The 24,568-nt window shown below is 43.4% G+C and overlaps 1 protein-coding gene across 5 annotated transcripts in view; it reads left to right on the forward strand.

The window, feature by feature from the left end:
• The first annotated feature begins 32 nt into the window (after positions 1-32).
• Parp9 (poly(ADP-ribose) polymerase family member 9) overlaps positions 33-24,568 on the forward strand; it is a 39,383-nt gene continuing 14,847 nt past the window's right edge. The window contains exons 1-8 of one of the 5 annotated variants that reach the window (XM_076942884.1): positions 33-175; positions 257-323; positions 2,149-2,251; positions 4,362-4,503; positions 8,202-9,055; positions 14,332-14,544; positions 18,260-18,478; positions 21,165-21,222. In XM_076942884.1, coding sequence (XP_076798999.1) covers positions 2,237-2,251; positions 4,362-4,503; positions 8,202-9,055; positions 14,332-14,544; positions 18,260-18,478; positions 21,165-21,222 — 1,501 coding nt within the window. In that variant the 5' untranslated portion in view covers positions 33-175; positions 257-323; positions 2,149-2,236. The remainder of the gene's footprint in view (positions 176-256; positions 324-2,148; positions 2,252-4,361; positions 4,504-8,201; positions 9,056-14,331; positions 14,545-18,259; positions 18,479-21,164; positions 21,223-24,568) is intronic. The other 4 variants (XM_076942885.1, XM_076942886.1, XM_034515400.2 and 1 more) reach the window with 4 other exon arrangements.

Genomic DNA, 24,568 nt, shown 5'->3' on the forward strand with positions numbered 1-24,568 from the left:
GGTGCCTGGTTCGCTCTGGGTTCAGAGGCGCTGCACAGCCAGGACAGAGCAAAGGCGTGTCCTGCCCCAGAGACCCTAGAAGCAAAGTTTCAGTTTCGTTTCCCAGGAGTTCCCTCTCTCTTCCCCGCAGAGCCGCCGCCTCTCTTGCTCTGCCGCCTCCTAGGGCCATCAGCCGGTGAGTAGTCCGCACACTCGGCGGTGGGCACTTAGAGGAAGTAGTTTCCACCGAGTGGCAGGTCACCTTCTTTTCTTGCAGGATCGGAAGAGTGGCGGGAACCGGAATCCCAGGTTCAGGCCTCCCAAAAGTGGAGCGGAATAGAGGGGTAAAGAATTTCACCTGTTTGTGCCTTTTGAAACGTTTGACTAGTTACTGAGATGCGTCCTGATTTCAAGTGGAGGGAGTTTACCTGCTTGGTGACCTGTTATCACCTGTTCTTTTCCTGTTAGATGAGCACATTCTATGGATGTGCTCATCTAACAGGGGTCTTCTGCTCTGGGGCCTTAAGTCAGAGAATAGCACAGATCTGCTTGCTTCCTTGAGCCCCTAGAGAGTGAGGTAAAGAGGCACTGAGCACAGAAGCAGTCTGTACCTGTGAACAAAGCAGAAAATTTCAAAAAATTTCAAGCGGAGTCTTAAGGGTGTGGGGGAGGGGAGGAAAGTATCCTAGGCTGGGAGAGCTGTAGCCTGAAGTCAGAGGACTCAGTTCCAGGCCAGGGAGAGGAAGAGGAAGAGGAAGAGGAGGAGGAAGAGGAAGGGTCTGTGAGATTTGTAGTGTCAACAGAAACATGGTGGGAATTATGTGTGTTAATTAACTTATCGCCATAGTTTCGCTTGTAGGTGGTAGTTAAGTTTCGCTTGTAGGTGATGGCTAATCTTGGTTGTCATTTTGACTGCGTCTGGAATCAACTAAAACCCCAGCTAGCTGGGTAGTGCTTATGAGCGATTTTCTTAATCGGGTCATTTGAGATGGGAAGATCCACCCTAAGTCTGGGTGGGTCACACCTCCTGGCAGCAGCCTGTATAAAAGGACAAGGAAGAAGGAAGTCTTACTTTTTGCCTACTTGCCTCAAGACAGACAAGTGCACCCCAAACAGCCTCCCATCAGCAGCCTCCAGGAAACCTTAGCGGTCTTTCTTCTGTGAAAGCAACAGTGCCCTCTGGTGGCTCTGTGTGGGCAGTTTTGGTTAGTATTCGAGTTACTCCTCAGTGTGCATAGCCAACTGTGCTCTGATGTTGTACACAGGTTTTCTATTTCAAAGACATTAGAGAACAGCCCAGCGACTCAATGATAGCAACAGTTTTAGACAACGGTATTGTAAGGTTTAGTCATGAGTCTAACAGTTCCTAATTTTTCGTTTTTAACCTGCTAGGCTCAAATCATGAAAAAGTAAAATTTCCCAGAGCTTCAGATTTTGATCCAGACATCCTTAGGTCAGAGTTGTTTATAACAGATTCAGTAGAACACATCCCGTGCAGGTTCAAGCAGTTTCCTCAGTCTCTAAATGCCCTGTGGCAAGCACCAGTGTTAAGAAGGCTGCTCCTTAGATGTTTTGCCTGGTCTCAGCACTCTGTTAACATTTTCTGAGTATACCAACACCTTCAAGACCTCACTTCCATAAAGTGTATCCTATTCCAGCCCTTACAGTCTTCCCCCTTCTGACTTCAACCATAATTCCCTGAAGGTAAGCAGTATCAATGTCAAAATGACATGGTAATCCTCACCATTGACATGAAAAACTACTAAAGTGCAAAAATTTCTTTCCGGTCTCTTATGGTTTATTTTCCTTTCTTTTTAATTTTTTTCCAAGACAGGGTTTTGTTTTTTTTTTTGTTTTTTTTCTTCCTGTGTAGTCCTGGCTATCCTAGAACTCTGTAGATCAGGCTGGCCTCAAACTCAGCTGTCTCTGCCTCTGAGCAATGGGATTAAAAGCCTCAGCCTCCTATGGTATATTCTTAGAAGATCCCCTCGGCTGTAGTCATTGGTGGCACAAGCCTTTAATGCCAGTACTCGGGAGGCTTCATCTGCATAGCACATTCCAGACCAGCCAAAAGTAACTGGATGAGGCCTTATCTCAAAAACAATAACCAAAACCTAAATTGCCTCCGCTTTGGTCAGCACTTACTGTATTCTTTCTATCTGTTCCCAGAAACAGGCCATCATCTCCTGGATCAACAGACTCCACTTGGGAACACAAACCAATATAAGCATCTGAAGACCCACGTGGGACCTAAACAATGGCCTATTACATGGTAAAACCAGAAATATAAATACCTCTCATCATGAAAAGTCCAGTCGTTACACAAAGAGTTCTCCCCACAACATTAAGAAAGCTGGGGTTCTCAGTACACCCAGCAGTCTCATATGGTTTTGTACTCTCAGTGGTTACTGCCCTTGTATAGGACCTAAGTTTGGTTCTTAGCACTCACAGTCTTGCCTGTTACCTCAGGTCTAGAGGATCTGGTTTCCTTTTCTACTCTTTGCTGACTCTTCCGTGCATGTGGTGTATACACTCATACAGGCTCAGACATACATATAATCTTTTTTAAAGTTTTCTTTTGGGGCTGGAGAGATGGCTTAGTAGTTAAGAGCATTAGCTGTTCTTCCAGAGAACTCAGGTTCAGTTCCCAGTCCTCATACCGAGATTCTACTTCCGGGAGATCCAGCAAGCATATGATATACAAACATACATGCAGGCAAAACATCCATATGTATAAACTTAAAAATTTAAAAGTTTTTTCGTTGTACCCTGTGAGAAATGAAAAATCATGAGTATGCTAATATAGTTGAGTATGGGGGCATCCAGTACTTAGGAAGTTGAGGCAGAAAAATCATAACAGGTTCTAGGCTAACCTGAGCTACAGAGTAAAACCCTGTCTCAAAATTCAAAACATGCCGGGCGGTGGTGGCTTATGCCTTTAATCCCAGCACTTGGGAGGCAGAGACAGGTAGATTTCTGAGTTTGAGGCCAGCCTGGTCTACAGAGTGAGTTCCAGGACAGCCAGGACTACACAGAGAAACCCTGTCTCGAAAAACCAAAAAAAAAAAAAAAAAAAAAAATTCAAAACATAAAAAATTAATAAATAATATAATTATAAAAAATATACTAATTTAATTAGTAAAATGAACATGACCATGGATGGTTCTCTCTCTCTCTCTCTCTCTCTCTCTCTCTCTCTCTCTCTCTCTCTCTCTTTCTTCCTCCCTCCCTCTTTCTTTCTTTCTTTCTTTCTTTCTTTCTTTCTTTCTTTCTTTCAGTGTCATCTCCAGGACTAGGAATGTTCACAGATGATAAAAGGCTTACCTAGCATGCATATAGCCCTGGGTTCAATTTCCAGTAATACATACATTGGGCTTGGTAATATGTAGCAAGTTTGAGGCCAGCCTGGGCTACGTGAGACCCAGTCTCATGCCACCCTCCATATGGTGTGGATTTTCTTTACTCTTTCATTAGTTGTCTCTCAGGACAGGGTCAGGAAGTGAGCGTGGAGAAAGGCCCCTTTGAGTAGATCTGAAAACACCCACTTTCTGTTTGTCATGAACTAGGCAGCTGGAAGTGGGTCATTACAGATTGGGGAGATGCAACTGGTAGGCTCGTGGCCTCATGCTTTCTATTCTGGCCAGAGAAATCCTGCTAGACTTTGGAGGCCATCTGAGAGCTTTAGCTCCCTGTGGTTGAGACCTTTGAGACTTTTCAGGTGCTAGCCTCTGTCCTTTTCTCTTATTCTGACTTAGAAATGCATCAGCTGAGCATGGTGGCAGATAAAATAACCTCAGCACTAGGGAGACTAGGGTAAGAGAACTGCTCCAGCCTGGGCTCTATAGTGAGTTCAAGGCTAGCCTGGCCTACAGTGTGGGATGGACAAACAGAAAGTGCATTGACCTTTTTAAGAGGCATAGATTGGCTCAATATTGATACAGCTTTTAGTGTTTCAGTGTTTTAGGTATGCAGATTAATAGGATAAGCCTGGCAGTGGTGGTGCAGGCCTTTAATTCTAGCACATGGGAGGCTGAGGCAGGAGGATGGCTGAGTTTGAAGCCAGCCCGATCTATAGAGTGAGTTTCAGAAAGTTTCAGGATAGGATAGCCAGGGCTACACAGGGAATCCTGTTTTGAAAAACCAAAGGGAAAAACAAAAACAGACAACAAGATAAAAAAAAAACACAATAAAAATCAACAAACTGAATAATGAATCTAAACAACCAAAAAATTACTTCCTTCCCCAAACTCTAAACCTGAAAACCCATGGCATTCCTGCTTATCAGGCGGTGTGTGTGCACGATTGGTCATCTCTGCCTTTGTACCTTCAGGCTTTTAAAGCAGCCATCTCATTTTTTTTTTTTTTTTTTTTTTTTTTTACAGGATACAGGAGCAGCAGCTCCCACCGGAAGACCAGGTATGCTCGCCTCACTCTCTCTCTCACTTAAGAAAGCCTTCACCCAGCTCTTTCCTCAGTGCAGAAGAGGGCACTCAGAAGGAGACTGTCTCCCCTTCAGGGGCTCAGGTGTGTGACTGCAGTCACTGTGGAGATATGGGCACCTGCTTCAGAAGGGGAACTACTTCAGAGGCACTGTGGCAGCTGAAGACTTGTTCTCTTCCTCCCCCACCCCAACCCTCACTGTCCTTTTACTTGTTGGTAGAGACTCTTTTTTTTTCTATTTGTTTGAGAATGGTCTCACTTGGTGGATCTGGCTGGCCTGGAACTCAGATCTGCCTGCTTCTGCCTCCGAGTAATGAGATTAAAGGCGCACATCAGGACTCCAGCCCTGTGGCACACTTCTGACCATTCCTCGACAGCCAAAATGGGCAGAAAGGCCTACCAAGAGCTGAGAGAGTCAACCTGCCTAGTTTCTAAGGGTGACCCATTTAACGTTTGCCATTAGTGCCCAGGCCTTTTGAGACTGACTGCTTAGTTGTGGCTTCTTTTGGGTAAGAGAGGTCACCACCAGAAGTCTTTCTTAGTGACTCAGATTAGAAACAGAGTAAACAACTACATTTAATCTGTTGTCTACATTTTAACATCTCTGAAATGAGGCATCTTTCTTTTTCCTTTCTTAGAGGCAAAGGCTGCACTGGTACCTCGTCAAAGAATAAAGAGGAAGCTCTTTGTTCTCTGAAATGTTCTCCATTTGTCTGTAGTTTGTTGTCTGTAATTCGTCTGTTGTGTGTATCCAACGTCTGTCTGTCCTTGTTTTCTGTCCCTAACAGCATTTATAAATAAACAGCTGCTTATTTAACACAGCACAGAAAAGAGAATATGGTAAAGGAATTAAGAATTCTTTTTTTTTTAAAGCTTAGAAGGAAAGAAGGTGACCCACAAACAGATGTTTTCAACATAAATCCACATGTTGTTTCTCATACTTTGTTATTTTGTTTTTTATTTTACTATCATTACTTTGTTTTGTATTTATTTATTTACTTTTTTTGTAATTTTATGGTTTTTAAAAAATTTTTTTATTTTATGTATATGAGTGCTCTATCTGCATGTATACCTACCTGCGGGCCAGAAGAAGGCACCAGATCCCATTATAGATGGTTGTGAGCTACCATGTGGTTGCTGGGAATTGAACTCAGGGACCTCTGGAAGAGCAAGCAGTGCTCTTAACCACTGAGCCACCTCTCCAGCCCCTTGTAATTTATTTTATTTATATATTTTGTTTAAGATTCCTTGCTGGGCAGTGGTGGCTCACGCTTTAATCCCAGCACTTGTGAGGCAGAGGCAGGAGGATTTCTGAGTTCGAGGCCAGCCTGGTTTACAGAATGAGTTCCAGGACAGCCAGGTCTACACAGAGAAACCCTGTTTTGAAAAAACAAAACAAAACAAAACAAAAAAAAAAAAGATTCCTTACAATCTGTTGGCTGCTTTTAGCAAATGATTACCACAACACACACAGGCACACACATTATTCTGGGTCAGGGACATGGAAGAATTGTAGTTTAAGATTAAAGCTATGCATTTAGAGGCAGAAGAGATGGCTTAATGGTTAAGAGCACTGACTGTTCTTCCAGAGGCCCTGAGTTCAATTCCCAGCAATCACATGGTAGCTTACAACCATTTGTAGTGGGATCCAGTGCCCTCTTCTGGTATGTCTGAAGAGGGTGACAACGTACTCACATACATAATAAAGCCATGCATTTAGTTTGTTTTAAAAGCGGACTGCAGGGCTGGAGAGATGGCTCAGCCATTAAAGGCTAGGCTCACAACCAAAAGTGGACTGCAAAGCATATAAGGTTGGTTACATTGTTAAGGCAAGTTTAGAAGACTGGATATATACAGAGAGTAGGGAAACAGATTGAGTACATAAATTTAAGTGATTTCTAGGTATATTATTAACTTGGTTGCAAGGTCTGGCAAAGGTTCAGTTTCTGAAGGTAAGAAGGATTTTCTTTTCTTTCCTTCCCTCCTTCCTTCTTTTCTTCCTTCCTTCCTTCCTTTCTTCCTTCTTTCCTTTCTTTTTGTTTCTCTGTGTAGCCCTGGATGTCCTGGAACTCACTCTGTAGACCAGGATGGCCTTGAACTCAGAGATTCCCCTTCCTCTGTCTCCCAAGAGCTGGGATGAAAGGCATGTTCCACCACCACTGTCCAGTAAGAGGGATTTGCAGAAAAAAAAAATATTGTCACTCTACAGGTTGGGTTATCTAGAAATTGGATTTATATGCTGGAAGGGTATTGTAGTAGTCACAAAGTTGAGGGGACCAAGGAAGGAAAATTCTAATTCAAGGACTACAGTGAGGCCTTATGTTATCACCACCATCAACTTTCCCTGCCCTAGGACTGAAGTCTCTGGAAGCTGAGGTGTGTGGTACAGGTGCACCAGATAGGCCATAAGTAACATTGCTCAGCCTTGGATGGGGTTGTCCTGGGAATTGTGACTTCTGCTGAGGTGAACTTTAGTACCAAATAGCTATAGAGGCTGTGAGCTGACTAGATTTTCCATGTATAAACAAATTAAGAAGGATGTGAACAGCACATCCTGTAGTCTTAAAAATGCAGTGATTTTTTTTTTTTTTTTTTTTTTTTTTTAAAGACGGGATCTTACCATGTAGTTCTTACTGTTCTGGAACTGGCTCTAAAGACCAAGCTGACTTTGAACTGACAGAGATCTGCCTGTCTCTGCCTCCCCAGTGCTGGGGTTAAGGAAGGGTATGCATAGCATAATAAATAATTCTTCAAGCTACTGAGCTGTAATTCTGTGTTGATTTTGACTGTGAGGACCAGAGTAAGTGGCATGAGCCAGAGGTTGCTGGTCTTCTGCTCCCTGGCTGGTCTGGTCCTGTCTTGCCCATCTCCTCTCAGTGAGGAACAGCTTTGACTAGTGACCCATGGAAGCTGGATACACATCTCAGCTCTTGCAATGATGACTGTTCTGGGGCTCTGGCTCTGAGTTTACACGATCTGCTCTGCCCTCTAGTAGAGATGAGCTTCATTTGCTAGCCAGCACACATAGTATCCTTGTTTGTTTGTTTGTGTTTATTGTCTTAGTTTCTTACTTTCTCTCCTTAACTTCAACCCCTGGTGTTATCTAGAATCAACTCTTCAAATACTTACACTCAAAAGTCTTTTCTCAAGATTTGCTTCTAAGCAAACTTAAAACTAAGACATTAAGAAAAGCAGAGAATTAGCTGGGCGGTGGTGGCGCACGCCTTTAATCCCAGCACTTGGGAGGCAGAGGCAGGTGGATTTCTGAGTTAGAGGCCAGCCTGGTCTACAGAGTGAGTTCCAGGACAGCCAGGGCTATACAGAGAAACCCTGTCTCGAAAAAACAAAAAACAACAAACAAAAAGAAACAAAAGAAAAGCAGAGAAGTGTTAGAGAGGTGGCTTAGAGGTTAAGAGCACTGACTGCTCTTCCAGAGGTCCTGAGTTCAATTCCCAGCAACCACATGGTGGCTCACAACCATCTGTAATAGGATCTGACACCCTCTTCTGATGTGTTTGAAAACAGCTGCAGTGTACTCATATAAATATAATAAATAAATCTCTTTCTTTAAAAAACGCAGAGAAGTTATGACCACAGCTTCCCTTTATTCCTGACGCCCAGTTACGTCATGTAGTGAGGAAAAGCAGTGTCAGTAAGGGAGGCAATGGAAGTTGTCTCTCTTTCCACATAAGAAACGCAGTCTTCCAGTGTGGAAAGGAACCATGTCCTTTTCAATGGAACCGCTGTTCATTTCTTTGTTTTGTCTTGTTTTCCTTTACTAGCCAACGACTCTCTTGAAGGACAGCATAGATGGCAAATTCCCATTAATCACAACATGTTTGAAATTTTAAAAAGCAATGAGAGTCAGCTGTGTGAAGTCCTCCAGAATAAGTTTGGCTGCGTCTCTACCCTGAGCTGCCCGACTCTAGCAGAAAGCAGCCTTCCTGCTCAGAGGGTTTTCAGAGGGACACTGATCCCTGGGATAGAGTTATCTGTCTGGAAGGATGACCTTACCAGACATGTTGTAGATGCTGTGGTGAACGCAGCCAATGAAGACCTTTTGCATGGAGGTGGCCTGGCTGGAAGCTTGGTGAAAGCTGGTGGCTTTGAAATCCAAGAAGACAGCAAAAGATTCATTGCCGCCTATGGTAAAGTTCCGGTTGGCGGATTCGCCGTCACCAGAGCCGGGAGGCTTCCTTGCCATTTGATTATCCACGCGGTTGGACCTCGGTGGACAGACATGGACAGCCACATGGCTGTCGAATTACTGAAACATGCCATTTGGAACATTCTAAACTACGTTACCAAAGTCAATACACGCATTCAGACAGTAGCAATTCCAGCCCTGAGCTCTGGAATTTTCCAGTTCCCTCTGGATTTGTGTACATGCATAATTTTACAAACTATCTGGCTTTATTTCCATGACAAGCAAATTAACAGTAATTTGAGAGAGATTCATCTGGTGAGCAATGAGGACCCCACTGTTGAGTCCTTTAAATCTGCCTCAGAAAGCATCCTAGGGAAGGATGTGAGCTCCTGGGAGAGTCCAGAAACTAACCCTTCTTCCGATGTGACTCTTCACATAGGCCCGGGCCTGACTCTCCAGATTGTCCAAGGCCGCATTGAACTGCAAACCGTAAGTTTTTGTTTTTATTCCCCGGCACTGACAGAAGGGAGTCCTGGAATTAATGGTTAATTACTAAGATGCTTAAAGTGGAAGACTGTAAGGTGCATCTTTTGGGGATTAGAGAGTGTGGACATCGGGGCTAGGCCCTCTGGATTAGAGACTGGCTTCATTCATCCTAACTTGCTTGCTTTCTTCCAGTCTCCAGTCCTTCTTTTAAAACACATAACAACCGCACTTAAACATCTAAAAGCTGAATCATTATCCAAGGGATGGTTACCGTAGTGTGTGGCACATGGTCGTATGGGAGTTATAATGGTTAGGCTCTGATTCTTCAGAACCAGAAGCAATTGGAATACTCTTTGATCTCAGAGAACTTAAGCCGGCTCTTATTTCTTTGTTGTTTTTGAAATAGGCTTTGTTTTCTACCATGTCACCCAAGACTCATGATCCTCCTGCCTCAGCCTCAAGCATTAGATTTTTATTTTTACTTTTTTGAGGCAAGGTCTCTATAGAGCTTTGGCTAACCTGGAACTTGGTATGTATAGATCAAGCTGGTCTTGAACTCACAGAGATCTACCTGCCTCTTATGCTCCCAAGCTGGGATTAAAGGATACCACCAGAATGAATGAATGAATGAATGAATGCATGAATTTAGTGTGTGTATGCATAAGCATGTGTATGTGTATATGTATGTGTGTATGTATATCTCTATGTGTATGAGTACGTATGTGTATCTATACGTGTGTGTTGGTAGGTGTATACTTGTGGGTCTATGCATGCTTGGAGGTGGGGGTGGGGTTCGCACACATGTGCAGAGGTTAACCTTGGTTGTCTTCCTAAAGTACTGTCCACCCTTCTTCTTCTTCTTCTTCTTCTTCTTTTTTTTTTTTTTTTTTTTTTTTTTTTTTGAGACAGTTTCTCATTGGTCTGGAACTTGTCAGGTCTGCTCTGCCTAATCGGCCAGCCAGCTTCAGGGAACTTGTCTTGGTCTTCTCTGGCTTGGCTGGGGTACTGAGTGCTTGTCAGCACCTCTGGCTTTTTTTGCATGGTTTCTGGCAAGTATTTTACTGGCTGAGTTACTTATCTCTCTAGTTCTTTCTTATTTTTAATCTTTAAAAAAAACCCCTTTATTTGGCAATATCTCGTTGGGGAAACAAATCATTGAGCATTGCTGAAGCAATCTATCAATAATAGTAAACAAAAGTAGTACTTAGGAATACGGCTGGGCATGGTGGCCCGCCCTTGTAATCACAGTAGTTTGAGGTGGAAGCCCCAAGGATCAGGGATACAAGGTCATTCTCAGCTCCTTGAGTTTGAGGAAACCAGCTCTGGCTATACGAAACCCTGCTTCAAAAATCTGAAAACGAAACCCAAGAGTATGTACATTTGTGATTATAGTAGCATATTCACAGAAGTAGCAAAAAGTAATGGTGGACAGGGCAGAGGAGAAAGCCCTACTGACGCCCCTCTAAAAGCACCCACAGCACCGGGCAGTGGTGGTGCACACCTTCAATCCCAGCACTTGGGAGGCAGAGGCAGGTGGGTTTCTGAGTTCCAGGCCAGCCTGGTCTACAGAGTGAGTTCCAGGACAGCCAGGGCTACACAGAGAAACCCTGTGTCAAAAAAAACAAAAATAAATAAATAAATAAATAAATAAATAAATAAATAAATAAAGCACCCACAGGCTGGCATGCTTGGTGGCAGAATGCTTGCTTAGCGTTTGATTCCCTGCCCTGGGGAAAGCAGGCTGGTCTCAGGTTGTGGGAGGTGTGAACTAGCAGGAGGAAGGCTTTCAGGGAGGCTCGAGTGACTTGGTCACAGAGTCCACAGACAGGGAGTGATGACATTAGCTAGACACACTGAAGTTTCAAGTAATCATTTTGTTTATTTACTTATTTGCTTTTGGGATTACTGGTCTTGTGACCACAGTCAAATTAGAATTAGCCGTCATTGAGAGTAGCACTGACAGCCTACGAGACATCAGCGTGAAAGCTGAGGAGACGCCATGAAGTGAACTGTCTGAGGAGTCGTTAGTGTGGTGTTTAACATTTAAGCAGAAGCGTTATTGAAAAACAATCCTTTTACCAGATTTTATTGTCTTCATCTGTCGTCAGCAGCATTAGGAACCTTACATCTTCTGAAGGGTGCCAGTGCCTCCCAATGGCAAATTCAGATTGCTCTTTCAGGGTAAACCATTAATATCCATGATGAATGGAGTACTTCGTCAAATGCCTGGAACCCAACACCCTAGAGACAGAGGCAGATGATGTTTATAAAAAGATAAAGAGATAAGAGAATATGTTCTGTGGAGGTGTGTGGTGAGGTATGGGGAAGGGGATGTCTCAGCGGGCCCATGCAGAGGCATCTCTTCCCCCTGAGGGACCAGCCATACCCTGGTATAGTATAGAATAGAGTTTATTCAGGGCATGGGGAGGGGAGCCAGGAGGGTAGTAGAGGCAGAGAGAGAGAGTGTGAGAGTAGAGAGGTAGAGGCTGGCCATGAGCATGTAGAGAGAGAGGAAGGGAAGGGGGAAAGGGTGAGGAGACAGAAGGATCAAGAGATCAAGAAAACAAGAGCAAGAGAGAGAGGAAGGGGCAAGCAGCCCCCTTTATAGTGGATCAGGCCTACCTGGCTGTTGCCAAGTAACTTCGGGGGTGGATTTTAGACAGAATGCTAACAGAAGACTTGATCTAAATTTGAGGCCAGCCTGGTCTACAAATCAAGTTGTAAGCCAACAAAGACGACATAGTGACTGACACCTTGTCACAAAGCAAACAAAATCTATAGATGTGCTTACGTTTCCTTTGATGGCTGATAAGAATTTTGTTATTTGCTTTGTTAGGGTTTCCATTGCTATGAAGAGACACCATGACCAAGGCAACTCTGAAAAAGGCAAACACTTTATTGGGACTGGCTTTCAATTTTAGAGGTTCAGTCCATTATCATCAAGGTAGGAAGCGTGGCAGCATCCAGGCAGACATGAGACTGGAGGAGCCTAAAGTTCTACATCTTCCTCCTACCCCCACCCCCCCGAGACAGGGTTTCTCTGTGTAGCCCTGGCTGTCCTGGAACTCACTCTGTAGACCAGGCTGGCCTCGAACTCAGAAATTCGCCTGCCTCTGCCTCCCAAGTGCTGGGATTAAAGGCGTGCGTCGTGCGCTACCACTGCCTGGCTAAAGTTCTACATCTTGATCCAAAGTCAGCCGAGAGAAAACTATCCTCCTGGCAGCTAAGAGGAGGGTCTCAAAGCTCAACCTCACAGTGACACACTTCCTTCAACAAGGCCACACCTCCTAACAGACTACCCTCTTTGGGACAAGCATATTCAAATCGCCACAGTGCTGAAGCTGCATGAACACAGCTCCCTTTAGCACTGCTCTCAGAGTTAAAGGATAAAGTAGTAAGAAATGTGATTGGTGTCTATGTGTACTGTTTCTCTAGGTCAGTGGTTCTCAGTCTTCCTAAAGCTGTGGCCCTCTAGTATAGTTCCTCATGCTGTGGTGACACCCCCCCCACCATAAAATTACTTTTGTTGCTACTTCATAACTGTAATTTTGTTACTGTTATGGATCATAACGTAAATGCCTATCTTAGGCGACCCCTGTGAAAGGGTCATTTGACACCTCCAAAGGGCTCATGACCCACAGGTTGAGAATGGCTATTGAAGATAAACTGGTTAAGTGGCTGCCTGGAGAACAGTTGGATAAGTGTATCTGGTGACCCATAAAAAAAAGCTCTGTCACTAAAGTCCGTTTGGCCTTGTTTATACTTTCTTTAACCTTGTACATGAGGACGTGAAGACATGAGATGTCTTCTGTTCCTAAAGTTCCTAAGATACTTCATTCCTTGTTACCAAACAACCTACATAGAAACAGTGGGAAGTGACAGAGATAAGGCAGAGAATGAAAGCCGTATGGATGTGTCTCGAAAACAACCATGGGCTGGGGATTTGGCTCAGTGGTAGAATGTTTGCTTGGCATGTGCAAGGTCCTGGGTTCAATCCTTAGCACTGGGGAAACAACATAACAGCTGGATGGGTAGACTGTGTATGCTGGCAATTTTAGCTCTGAAGAGATGGGTATGTCTCAAGGTAAATCTGGAATACAGAGTGTGGCTCAGTCTCAAAAAAAAAAAAAAAAAAAAAAAAAAAAAAGCATTCAGGTAAAAAGATAGACATAGACGGGCCGGAGGATGCAATTCAGTGGGTAGAGTACTTGCTTAGCAGCGTGAAGCCTTGGGTTTAGTCCCTAGAACCCATAAACCTGTAATCCCAACATGGGGCAGGTAGAAGCAAGAGGAACAGGAATTTAAGGTCATCTTCAGCTATTTGGGATGTCTGAGGTCATTCTGGCTATAGGAGACACCGTCCCAAAATCAAAACAAACAAGTTGTGGTGGTGCATGCCTTTAAATTCAGCACTGAGGAAGATGGATCTCTGTGAACTTGAGGTCTGCCTGGTTTATACAGGGAGTTACAGGCCAGTCATGGTTACTTGGTGAGACATTGTCCCTAAAACAAAACAAAGGAAAGAACCAACCAACAAAAGAGGCTGGAGAGAAGGCTCAGCTGCTGAGAGTGTGACTGTTCTATGAGGACCGAGTTCTGTGTCAACCCCCCAAATCGGGCAGCTCCCACTCTTTAATTCCAGCTTCTGTGTCTGATACCCGCTTTGGGATTTTGCGGGTGCTACACTCGTGTACCAATTCACACAGAGACATACAGCGTATATTGAAAATAAAATCTTTTTTTAAATTTTATTTTAGTAGTTTATGAATATAAGTGTCTTGTCTGTGTGTGTGTTTGCCACCAAATGCGTGCCTGGTGACAGCAGAGCTGAGAAGAGGACTTTGGATCCCCTGGAAGTACAGTTACTCACAGTTACAAGCTTCCATGTGATGGCTGGGAAGGGAACCCAGGTCCTCTGCAAGAGCAACTATTGCAACTGTTGTTCTTAACCACTGAGCCAACTCTCCAGCCTGAAAATAGAGTCTTTAAAACAAAAAAAGTCAGAAGAAATGATCAGAAGCTTGAAATATATTAAGTATAATTCAACAAAAAGTGAGAGTAATGGCCATATGTTTTATATAAGTACATAATTTCAAAAAAGGATCAAACAGCCTCATAGCAATGAAATGAATTCTCTCAGAAATATGTCTCTATTCCAACACCAATTTTTGGATTTGGAATATTCAAAACTTATTTTTCTGAACTTCTAGGGATGTACAAATTAGTTATTTTAGAAGGAGGGATTTAACAATGACTCCTGTGTTTTCTTCCCTTTCCAGACAGATGTAATTGTTAATTCTGGATACATGCAGAATTTAAAAACGGGACCTGTGGCACAGTCAATTCTTAAACAAGCCGGGCTTGAAATGGAAAGAGAACTTGACAAGGTTAACCCGTCTTCGGATTATGAAGTGGTGCGGGTCACAAAAGGATTTAAATTGTCCAGTCGGTATGTGTTCCATGTGGCATGGTGTTCTGACCATAAACACCAGGTAAGTTCAAAATAATCCCAAATGTGTATACTTAAACCATCTAAGCATTTTGATAAGTTTCCATTGCTTGATTATGTTTATCAAAAATTGTTAGATGATGTCTTAGTTAGGGTTTCCATTGCTATAAAGAGACAACTCTTATAAAGGCAGCTCTTAAAAAGGACAACATTTAATTAGGGCTGGCTTGAAGGTTCAGAGGTTCAGTCCATTATCATCAAGGCAGGAACATGACAGAGTCCAGGCAGACATGAAGCTGGAGGAGTGGAAAGTTCTATATTTTGATTTAAAGACAGACTGGAGGCCGGGCGGTGGTGGCGCACGCCTTTAATCCCAGCACTTGGGAAGCAGAGGCAGGCAGATTTCTGAGTTCGAGGCCAGCCTGGTCTACAGAGTGAGTTCCAGGATAGCCAGGGCTACACAGAGAAACCCTGTCTTGAAAAACAACAACAACAACAAAAAACAAAAACAAAAATAAAAAAAGGGCAGACAGGAGAAGAGCTGCTTGCAAGCAGCTAAGAGGGGGATCTCATTGCTGGTCTCCACAATGACACACTTCCTGCAACAAGGTCACACCCACTCCAACAAAGCCACACCTTTTAATAGTGGTCACTCCCTGGGCCAAACATATTCAAACCACCACAGATGTGTTTCCTTTTTTTGAAAACATGCCTATGACTGGCTGAAAGGCTGAGCAAGTATGGTTACCCCAAGTTCCCTGAAGTTTGATTTGAAAGTCTAAGTGATCACACTGCACATGGGCACTGAAACCCAGAACCCTTCAGTCTGTACACAGTTTGCTCTCTAATACACAGTGATCTGCTCCATCCTTCCACAGTGAGGCAGAGGATTCAGCTTCTCCTTATTTCCTTTCACAGGAGTTGGATTCAAAGCTACTACAATTTCTTCTGGCTTCCTTAAAACAAGAAAATTAGTGACTAGAGGGAGTCCACCCAGATGTAGAGAAATGCTTAATCCCAATGTGCCTCTCTCTCTCGAAGCAGCTGTCTCTTAAAGCATTAGGGTCTCTTTTTTAAAAGTTTGGACTTGGCTCTCCTCTAACTCAACCCTGACACAGCAGGACCGGAAGGCTGAGCAGCCTCAAACCCTCAGCAGGACAAATTCTTATAGGAAAATTGAAGCAAGTGATGAGGGAGGGGGTGTCCAGTCTGTCAAGCATAGAATAGACTGACTATAAGCCGACAGGTGGGTGCTCTGAAGCAAGACGGTATATAATCACAAACGGTCTGAAAGTACATCTCAAACAATCAGACTAATCTTTGATTAACTGTTGCTAGGAAGTAGCTAGGGAGTAACTGGCCACGGACAAGCTATGGGGTCCTTCCTGGTACTTGGGTGCAGCTTGGGTTCAGCTGCAGGTCAGGTTCTCAGGCTTTCTTTCTTTAAGGTGGAGGCTGATCAAGATAGAGTAGGTTTGGCCTCTCAATAGTGTTTCTCTCTATGTAGTCCTGGCTATCTGGAACCACTATGTAGACCAGGCTGACCTTGAACTCACAGAGACTGACCTGTTTCTGCTTCCTGAGTATTGGGATTAAAGGTATATGCCACCACTCTTGGTTATTTTTTGTGTTTTGGAGATGAGGTCTCAATGTATAGCCCAGGCTAGCCTGAAACTCTGTAGTCCAGGCTAACCTAAAACTCATGACAATCCTCTTGCATGGGCTTCCTGAGTACCAGGATTATAAGCCATTACACTTGTGTCTTTTTGTATCTTTTATGGATTGTGTATTTCTCCTTTTTTTTGAACTTGTGTCATGTCTTGTCCTCTCTTAGTTCTGTAATTTAAATCTGATCTCCAATTATTATTATTATTATTATTATTATTATTGGTTTTTTGAGACAGGGTTTCTCTGTGTAGCCCTGGCTGTCCTGGAACTCACTCTGTAGACCAGGGTGGCCTCAAACTCAGAAATCCACCTGCCTCTGCCTCCCAAGTGCTGGGATTAAAGGCGTGCGCCACCACTGCCCGGCTCCAGTTATTCTTTATGCTTCATCTTTCCAAGGTTCTTCCACAGACAATCTTCCTGTCTATATATAGCAATTCAGTGTAATATTGAAAACTTGATGGAAAATTAGCCTGGCATGTGGCCTACTTTTTAAAAATTCCCATTGTATGTGTCAGCTGGCTGTACCCCCCACATTGAGTGCCGGCTGTGGTATGTGTTTGGGGGGGCCAGCTGTGGTTCTGTGTCCTCTGTTTCCTCCCTCTCAGAGCCTTCAGATTATGCACACCAGGCTGGAAGGATGAACTGGAGTCCAATATAGGTGGGGTTCTCTGCAGGATTTTAGTCCAGCTGGGCATGAGTGGGTGGGAGGCAGGGAGGGCATTTTAACGGTCTTAGTGTTACAAGGCTCTTTTAGGCAAAGGCCTTCTCTGTCGATCTTAATGAAACAGCTCTCTTAGACAATCTTGACTTGTGCACTTATCTTTATTTAGGGTGGGCTCGTAAATATACACTTAACTCAGAGTGAACCAGGGCTATATATGGACTTTGGAGACTGGGAAGGGAGTTTATAGGGACATGAAAATAATTGGAGTTTAAAATTGTCTGAATGCCTTCTTTGCATGGAGAAACATTCCAGGAATCCCAGGTGGCTGGCTGGGTTCTTATCTGGAACAGAGGAAGTTGAACTCGTAGATTCCTCAGGGACTACTGGACCTCCCTCAGGTAGAGGGTGTGGAATTTGGGCTCCTAGACAAAGTCAGGGAAGGGGAAGCCCTGCTGGTAAAGGGAGTCCCCCATTTTGTCCCTAGCTCAGAAGAGCTGACCCCCCCCAACTTCAACATTAATTAGCAGGGTAATCCCACATAATCCCAGCACTTGGGAGGCAGAGGCAGGCAGATCTCTATGACTTTGAGGCCACCTACTCTATATAGTGAGTTTTAGACTAGCCAGAGCTACATAGTGAGACCTGATCTTAAAAGATGAGAAAGAACAGTTGATGGAAATCTGAGGCTGCCCAAACTATTGGCACTTCTCCAGGAGAAGCTACACAGTGGATCGTAATAATATTAAAGGGATACTGCACTTGGGAGGCAGAGGCAGGCAGATTTCTGAGTTTGAGGCCAGCCTGGTCTACAGAGTGAGTTCCAGGACAGCCAGGACTACACAGAGAAACCCTGTATCGAAAAACAAAAAAAAAGGGGGGGGGGGGGGGGAGGGGGATACTGCTTTCTTCTCATCTCTTTCATTAAACTGTCAGTTTAATGAAATTAATAAACTAAAATAATGAAATAAAATTTCATTAAACTGTCAGTTTAATGAAATTAATAAACTAAAATAAATTAAATTTGATAACCCGGGATCGGCAGGGGAGTGGCACACAGATGCTTGACTGACTTCCTGAGCTAGGGAGATGCTCAGGGCTGTATAACTGAGAGAGATCACAGTGCTCAAATGCCATGAGTAGCATTCAGTTGCCTCAGTTTCTCAGCCTTATGTTGCCCACTATGTAGCTTATAGCTATTTTAGGTTTTTGAGGAGTGGGGTCTTAACAGCCCTCTAAGGATGCATGGGCATACCCATTGTGTGCAGGCTGGCACTGTATAGCTCAGGCTAGTCTCAACCTCTGTAGTCCAAGCTATCCTAAAACTAAATAAGCAGGCTGGCATGGTGAATACTGAACACAACTGAAGGGTAAGTGAAGCCTTATTTTTGTTTCAAAGGTTGATCTCGAACTTGTATTTATCTTACAGACATTGAAAGATGCAATGAAGTCCTGTCTAGAAAAATGCCTTAAACCAGATATAAATTCCATTTCCTTTCCTGCTCTCGGGACAGGAATGATTGGTTTGGGGAAGAGTACAGCAGCTCAGATAATGTTTGAGGAAGTTTCTGCATTTGCTAAAGAGTACAAGGAAAAAACGCTAACTGTGAGGATTGTGATCTTTCCAGTAGATGTGGAGACATACAAGGTGAGTTAGCGTCTTGGGAAAGTCGTACAGTTTGTTCATTCATTACCAACGGCTAATTAGTATCTCTTGTCCATCACACTATAGGTAAGGATTGGATTCTAACGTTTAATTTCTGCAGATTACCCGCCCTTGGCCTAACAGCAAAGGTCATTACCTAAGCCATATTTGTGTTTGTGTTTGCTTTTCTCATTCCCTTGTTGGCATTTATTCTCTCTGTCCTTTAAAGGTAAGCAACCTATTTCTGATATGGGATGATTCTTTCTCTGATACCTGCTGCCTGCTGCTCCTTCTCCCCCTCCTCTTCCTCCTTTTCCTCCTCTTCCTCCCCTCCTCCTCTTCTTCTTCCTCTTTCCCCTCCTCTTCCTCTTCTTCCCCCTCTTCCCCCTCCTCCTCTCCCTCCTCCTCCTCCTCTTCCTCTTCTCCCTCCTTTTCCTCCTCTTCCTCCTTTCCCTCCTCTTCCTCATCCCCCTCATCCTCTTCCTCCTCTTCCCCCTCCTCCTCCTCCCCTTCCCCCTCCTCTTTCTCCTCTTCCTCCTTCCCCTCCTCTTCCTCCTTCCCCTCCTCTTCCTCATCCCCCTATCTTCTTCCTCCTCTTCCCCCTCCCCCTCTTCCTCCTTCCCCTCCTCTTCCTCATCCCCCTATCTTCTTCCTCCTCTTCCCCCTCCTCCTCTTCCTCCTCTTCCTCGTCTTCCTCCCCCTTCATCCTCTTCTTCCTCTTCCTCCTCCTCTTCTTCCTCCTCTTCCTCCTCTTCCTCCTCTTCCTTCTTTTCCTCTTCCTCTTCCTCTTCCTCCTCCTCCTTCTAAGATATTTCTTGGTGGTTTTTGTCCTGGATAGAGGTGGGTCTATATAAAAGACAATAAAGGGTCATTTAGCAAACATTTCTTCCATATTAACTTAAGCCAGGTGGTTTTGTCTCAGAGAGAGGAACAGCTCTCCAGAACCCATTGCTGGCATGTCTCCTGAGGATCAGGTGTTCATCGCTGGTGAACAGAACTGGAAAGACACTGCCAAATCCTGTCCTTGGCTCCACTGAAGACCTCTAGGCTCTTCGCTGGGTGCCCGCTTGTTGTCTACACCTTTCATAAACGTTATTGCTAGTGGCTGAGTTACAGCTTCCGTCACCTGTCATTCAGAAGCTTTGCCGAAGTATTTCTAACCTTGCAACACCTCTGCCTTCTGAAATGACATAACCAGAGAACTGACTTTTACCCATTGTATATGGCTTCTCTTACCATTTGCTTATCAGTGGGTAAAGTTGGCTCACTACCAAATTCTTGGATGGGGACGACAGGGAACAACCTATCATAATCCCTCCAGGTAACTAAATATAGTCAGACCAAGGGATTTTATTTGCTCTGGAAATAGAAGCTACAGACACACTTTATAAAGGAAATGTTCTACAGACTAAGAAACTTCATTGTTGAGTTGGGTGTGTTGGTGTGTACCTTTAATTCCACTGCTTGGGAAGCAGAGGCAAGGTGGATCTGAGAAGGGTGGAGCACAACTTTAATACTAGTGCTCTGGAGGCAGGGGCAGGTGGATCTCTGAGTTTGAGGCCAGCATGGATAACAGAGCAATTAGCCCTAGGACTGCTAGGGCTCCACAGAGAAACCCTGTCTCCAAAACCTAACACACACACACACACACACACACACACACACACACACACACACACGAATATCTCTGAGTTCAAGGCCAGTGTAATCTACATAGTCCAGGCCATCTAGGGCTAGGTATCGAGAGAGTAACAACCTGTCTAAACATTCTCTCTCTCTTTCCCTCTCTGTCTCTCTCTCTCTCTCTTCCCCCCTCTTCCCCTCTCTCTCTGTCTCTCTCTCCCTCCTTCCCTCCCTTTTTCTCCCCCCTTCATTTTTGAAGTGCAGATATAAAGCAAAATCTAGTCTTCTAATCTTTATCTTATTAGTATTATAAGTTTTCAGTAAAGTACTACCATTATATCAACTTTAAGAAAAATACTGGATAAGGTGTTTCAAAACCTCTAAGAGATTTCACTTAGATCTCAAGTTAACTCTGTCTTAAAGGGTATGCCTAGAAATACTCAGTCTTTTTTTCTGTAAGCTCCCTGTAACAATAATTACCATATAGAACATATATTGATTGCTCAGTGAGTCAGCTCCAATTTTAAGTAGTTTACAATAATGAACCCATATAAAACAGTTTGGTGTGCTGATAATGTGTAGAAGTGATCTATATTTTTATTTTAGCTTTAATTTCTTACCTACATTAATACCTGAATGGATGAAAGCTTGTATTTTGTCTAAATTCTACCAGGTCTTTGCAGTATTTTACCTGTACTAATTTCTCAGATGTTCTGTGATGGTGGTTCTTAACCTTCCTAACACTGCGACCCTTTAATACAGTTTCTCATGCTGTGGTGACCCCCAACCATAAAATTATTTTCCGTTACTTCATAACTATAATTTTGCTACTGTCATGAATTATGATGTAAGTATCTGATATGCAGGCTATCTGATGTAGGACCCACAGGTTCTCTCCAGTGTTCTAAGAGACCATAGTGCTGTACGTGTGCTCTTGGACTGTCTAAGGCTGCTTTAGGGTGCGTGGCAGTGGGAATGGACTCTAATGAGACAGTGTATTCAGGTAGAGGTTTTTATTACTGTGGTTGTCCACTCTGCTGTGACTCTTCTGCTTTGCTTATTTTAGGTTTTTTGTGCTGAAATGACAAAAAGGTCGAATGAGCTGAATCTCAGCAGTAATAGTGGTGAGTAAGAAATTAAGAGTTGGAGCTGGAGAGATGGTTCAACGATTAAGAGCACTGGCTGCTCTTCTAAAGGTCATGAGTTCAATTCCCAGCAACCACATGGTGGCTCACAACCATCTGTAATTGGATTGGATCTGATTCCCTCTTCTGGTGTTTCAAGGACAGTGTGCTTATATACATTAAATAGATAGATAGATAGATAGATAGATAGATCTTTAAAAAATCATTTCCAATTAAAAAAAAAAAGAAATTAAGAGTTTTACAGGCATAGTGGGACATGAGTGGAGGCAGGAGAATCTGGAGTTCCAGGTTGTACTCACCTAAAAGCAAGTTTGAAGCCATCCTGAGCTATATGAGACTCTCTTCTAAAGAAGAGGTGGGGTGCCTGTCCATATATTCTCATTACTGATCTGATTCGGGAACTCTGACCTAGTCAAGCAGGTCTCTTTACAAGCTGTCTAGTTGATCTCACAGTTGAGCTAGGTTTGGGATTGCTGGGATAGATGGGTTAAAACAGTCTTGGATGCCGGGCAGTGGTGGCGCACGCCTTTAATCCCAACACTTGGGAGGCAGGTGGCTTTCTGAGTTCGAGGCCAACCTGGTCTACAGAGTGAGTTCCAGGACAGCCAGGGCTATACAGAGAAACCCTGTCTCGAAAACAAACAAACAAAACAAAACAAAAAACCAGTCTTAGATGCTGTGTGCCTGTGAGGTTAGTTCTGTCTCACTCTTCGGGGTGGAATGATTAATGGCTCTGCAGGCTGGAAGTACAGAAGGGGCAACTCCATCAAGAATCTTGGTATGGTGCTTCTCAGGAGCCTTTATTTATTTGTCTGTGGAGTGGTCATAGTAACAGGAGGTGATTGTGGACCAGTGAGGTGGCTAATCAGATAAAAGCACATAATGACCAGAGTCCAGCTCCCGGAACCCATACAGAAAAGGAGAAAACTGATTCTCACGGATTGTCCTGTAACCTCCAAATGTGCACATGCGTACACACACCCAAACACACAGACACACCCCATAATTTAAATAAATAATAGATAATATTTTGATCATTTCTAATTATCAAAAGATGTTTTGTAAGTTAAAATTACAAAGCATTAAACCAGTTCCAGGAGGCAAATAAGGAGAAGATGTATAAACTCCTCGGGTAGACTAGGGGAGGGGAGGAGTCAAGAATGGCTTCACAGACAAGAATATTTCAAGGCTGAGCTTTGGGATGGAAAGATTTCCATCAGCCAACGGTGGCAGAGCAGTCCTTGACATGGATAAAACCCATAAAAGCAAACAAACACAGTTCGTGTGTGTCAGATCTCATGGAGTATAGGGGAACAGGTGAGAGGTGGACTTTTAGGCTCATGCAAAAAGGGAATATGGAAGTTCTATATGTCATTAACCTAAAGCACAGTGACAAGGAGCGTGACTTATTCAGTAGTTCTTGAAAATATCTGCGAAGAAATTAGAAATCAGGAAAATAGTTAACAATGATAATGTTTGATATGGATTATCATAGGTTATCAAGGAAAGTTATACTAGCCGGGGTAAAGAGAAGCGCGTCTTCATTTGACATATTTATGTAATGAGTAGTTCATTGAATGTGTCTTTGTTCTTAGAAAAGTTACCCTTGGTGATTTGAACAATTCTGTTATCTGAAATAATTATTCTCTCCTAATAATGATGGATCAAGAAAGTGTCACTATGTACTGTTTTTGTGTCCTTCCAGAAAGTAATGTAAATTCCCCAATAACCACTGAAAACAGGAAAAGGTATCCCTCCAGTTAGAATTCCCTTCACACCAGAAGAGGGCATCGTATCCCATTACAGATGGTTGTGAGCCACCATGTGGTTGCTGGGAATTGAACTCAGGACCTCTGGAAGAGCAGACAGTGCTCTTAACCACTGAGGCATTTATCCAGCCCTGTTGTTGTCCTAAACACTGGCTTTTATGCTTTTTATTTCTACTCAGCTCCCTGCCTCCTCCCTTGGAGTTCTGTCTTAATGCTTTCCATAGCATTCCTGGTACCAACAATATTGCTGAGAGATGTTGATGTTGACTACCCAGTCGTATTATCACCATCATCATCATCATTTTTAAAATTTTTAGTTACAGGAGAAGGGTGGGCATATGCATGCAAGTGCCTTTTGCCTACAGAGGCCAGAGATCCCTCTGGGGCTGGAGTTAAGAAGTGGTTTTAAGTTGCTGTCTGATGTGGGTGGTGGGAATCAAACCCTTCCAGATGGGAAGAACCATCCAGAAGGATGTCTTCTGGAGAAGCGATATACCCTCTTCATCATTGGGCCATCTCCAGCCCCTACCCCATTGTCTTGGGATCACTGCTAGAAAGCAAGGTTGTGTAAACATTAGTGTCAGATATCCATACCCACTAGCTTGGCGGACATGACTAGTCCTACTGCCTTGCATGTTTCTTGATGACTCTGGGAATCTTAAGTGACTTCATTTGTAAGAGGAACTAAATAGTTCCTATCTCATAGGATTGTGAGGCTTAAATAAAATGTGTAAGGCTCTTGGAACAATGTCCAGAATATGTGTAAGGCTCTTGGAACAATGTCCAGAATAGTTCTCAACTTGCTTTTTCTCCCCCTCAAAATGTTGTTTTTGTGACTCAGTCATGTAAAGGTAATTTCTTTTCATCAGTACAATGACAGTCGGTTATTGGAGGGCATCAGGTTATTTCCATTGGGCAGTTAGTTCCAATATGAACCTTTAAGATGGCTCAGTGGGTAAAGGTCCTTGCCTAAACACCCGAGTTTGATCTCCTAACTCTCTCTGGACACACACACACACACACACACACACACACACACACACACACTCTCTCTCTCTCTCTCTCTCTCTCTCTCTCTCTGAACCTTGCAAAACTTCTAAATTTCTGTCTGGTTGATGGGTGATGGTCTATTTCTCTGATTGCAGTCAAGATAAGCATTTTTTTTTAACATAGATGCCAGCCATAAGGTCTGTCTTTCTATGAAATATTTTGCCTACCTGGTTACCAGCTTGCTACTGCTTTTCTAAAAATTAATATTTTAATTAATTCTTTGAGAATTTCATACAGTGCATCCTTATTCTCTCCCTAGCTCTTTCTCTCCCTCTATTTTATGCATTTATTTATCTTGAGACAGGGTCTCCTATTGCCAAGGTTAGCCTCAAAATCTCTATGTAATCCAGGCTAGCCTTCAATCCCTGATCCTCCTGGCTCTGCCTCTCAAATGAGGGGATTATAAGCACATGTTACAACTCTCAACTTCTGTGTTTTGATTTTTAAAAATAAATTTTATTCCTTGAATTCTGTAGCTTTAGGTATTTAATTTTAAATCTGGTAGG

The sequence above is a fragment of the Arvicanthis niloticus genome, chromosome 12 (genome assembly GCF_011762505.2).
Source record: "Arvicanthis niloticus isolate mArvNil1 chromosome 12, mArvNil1.pat.X, whole genome shotgun sequence".
Classification (NCBI taxonomy): domain Eukaryota; kingdom Metazoa; phylum Chordata; class Mammalia; order Rodentia; family Muridae; genus Arvicanthis; species Arvicanthis niloticus.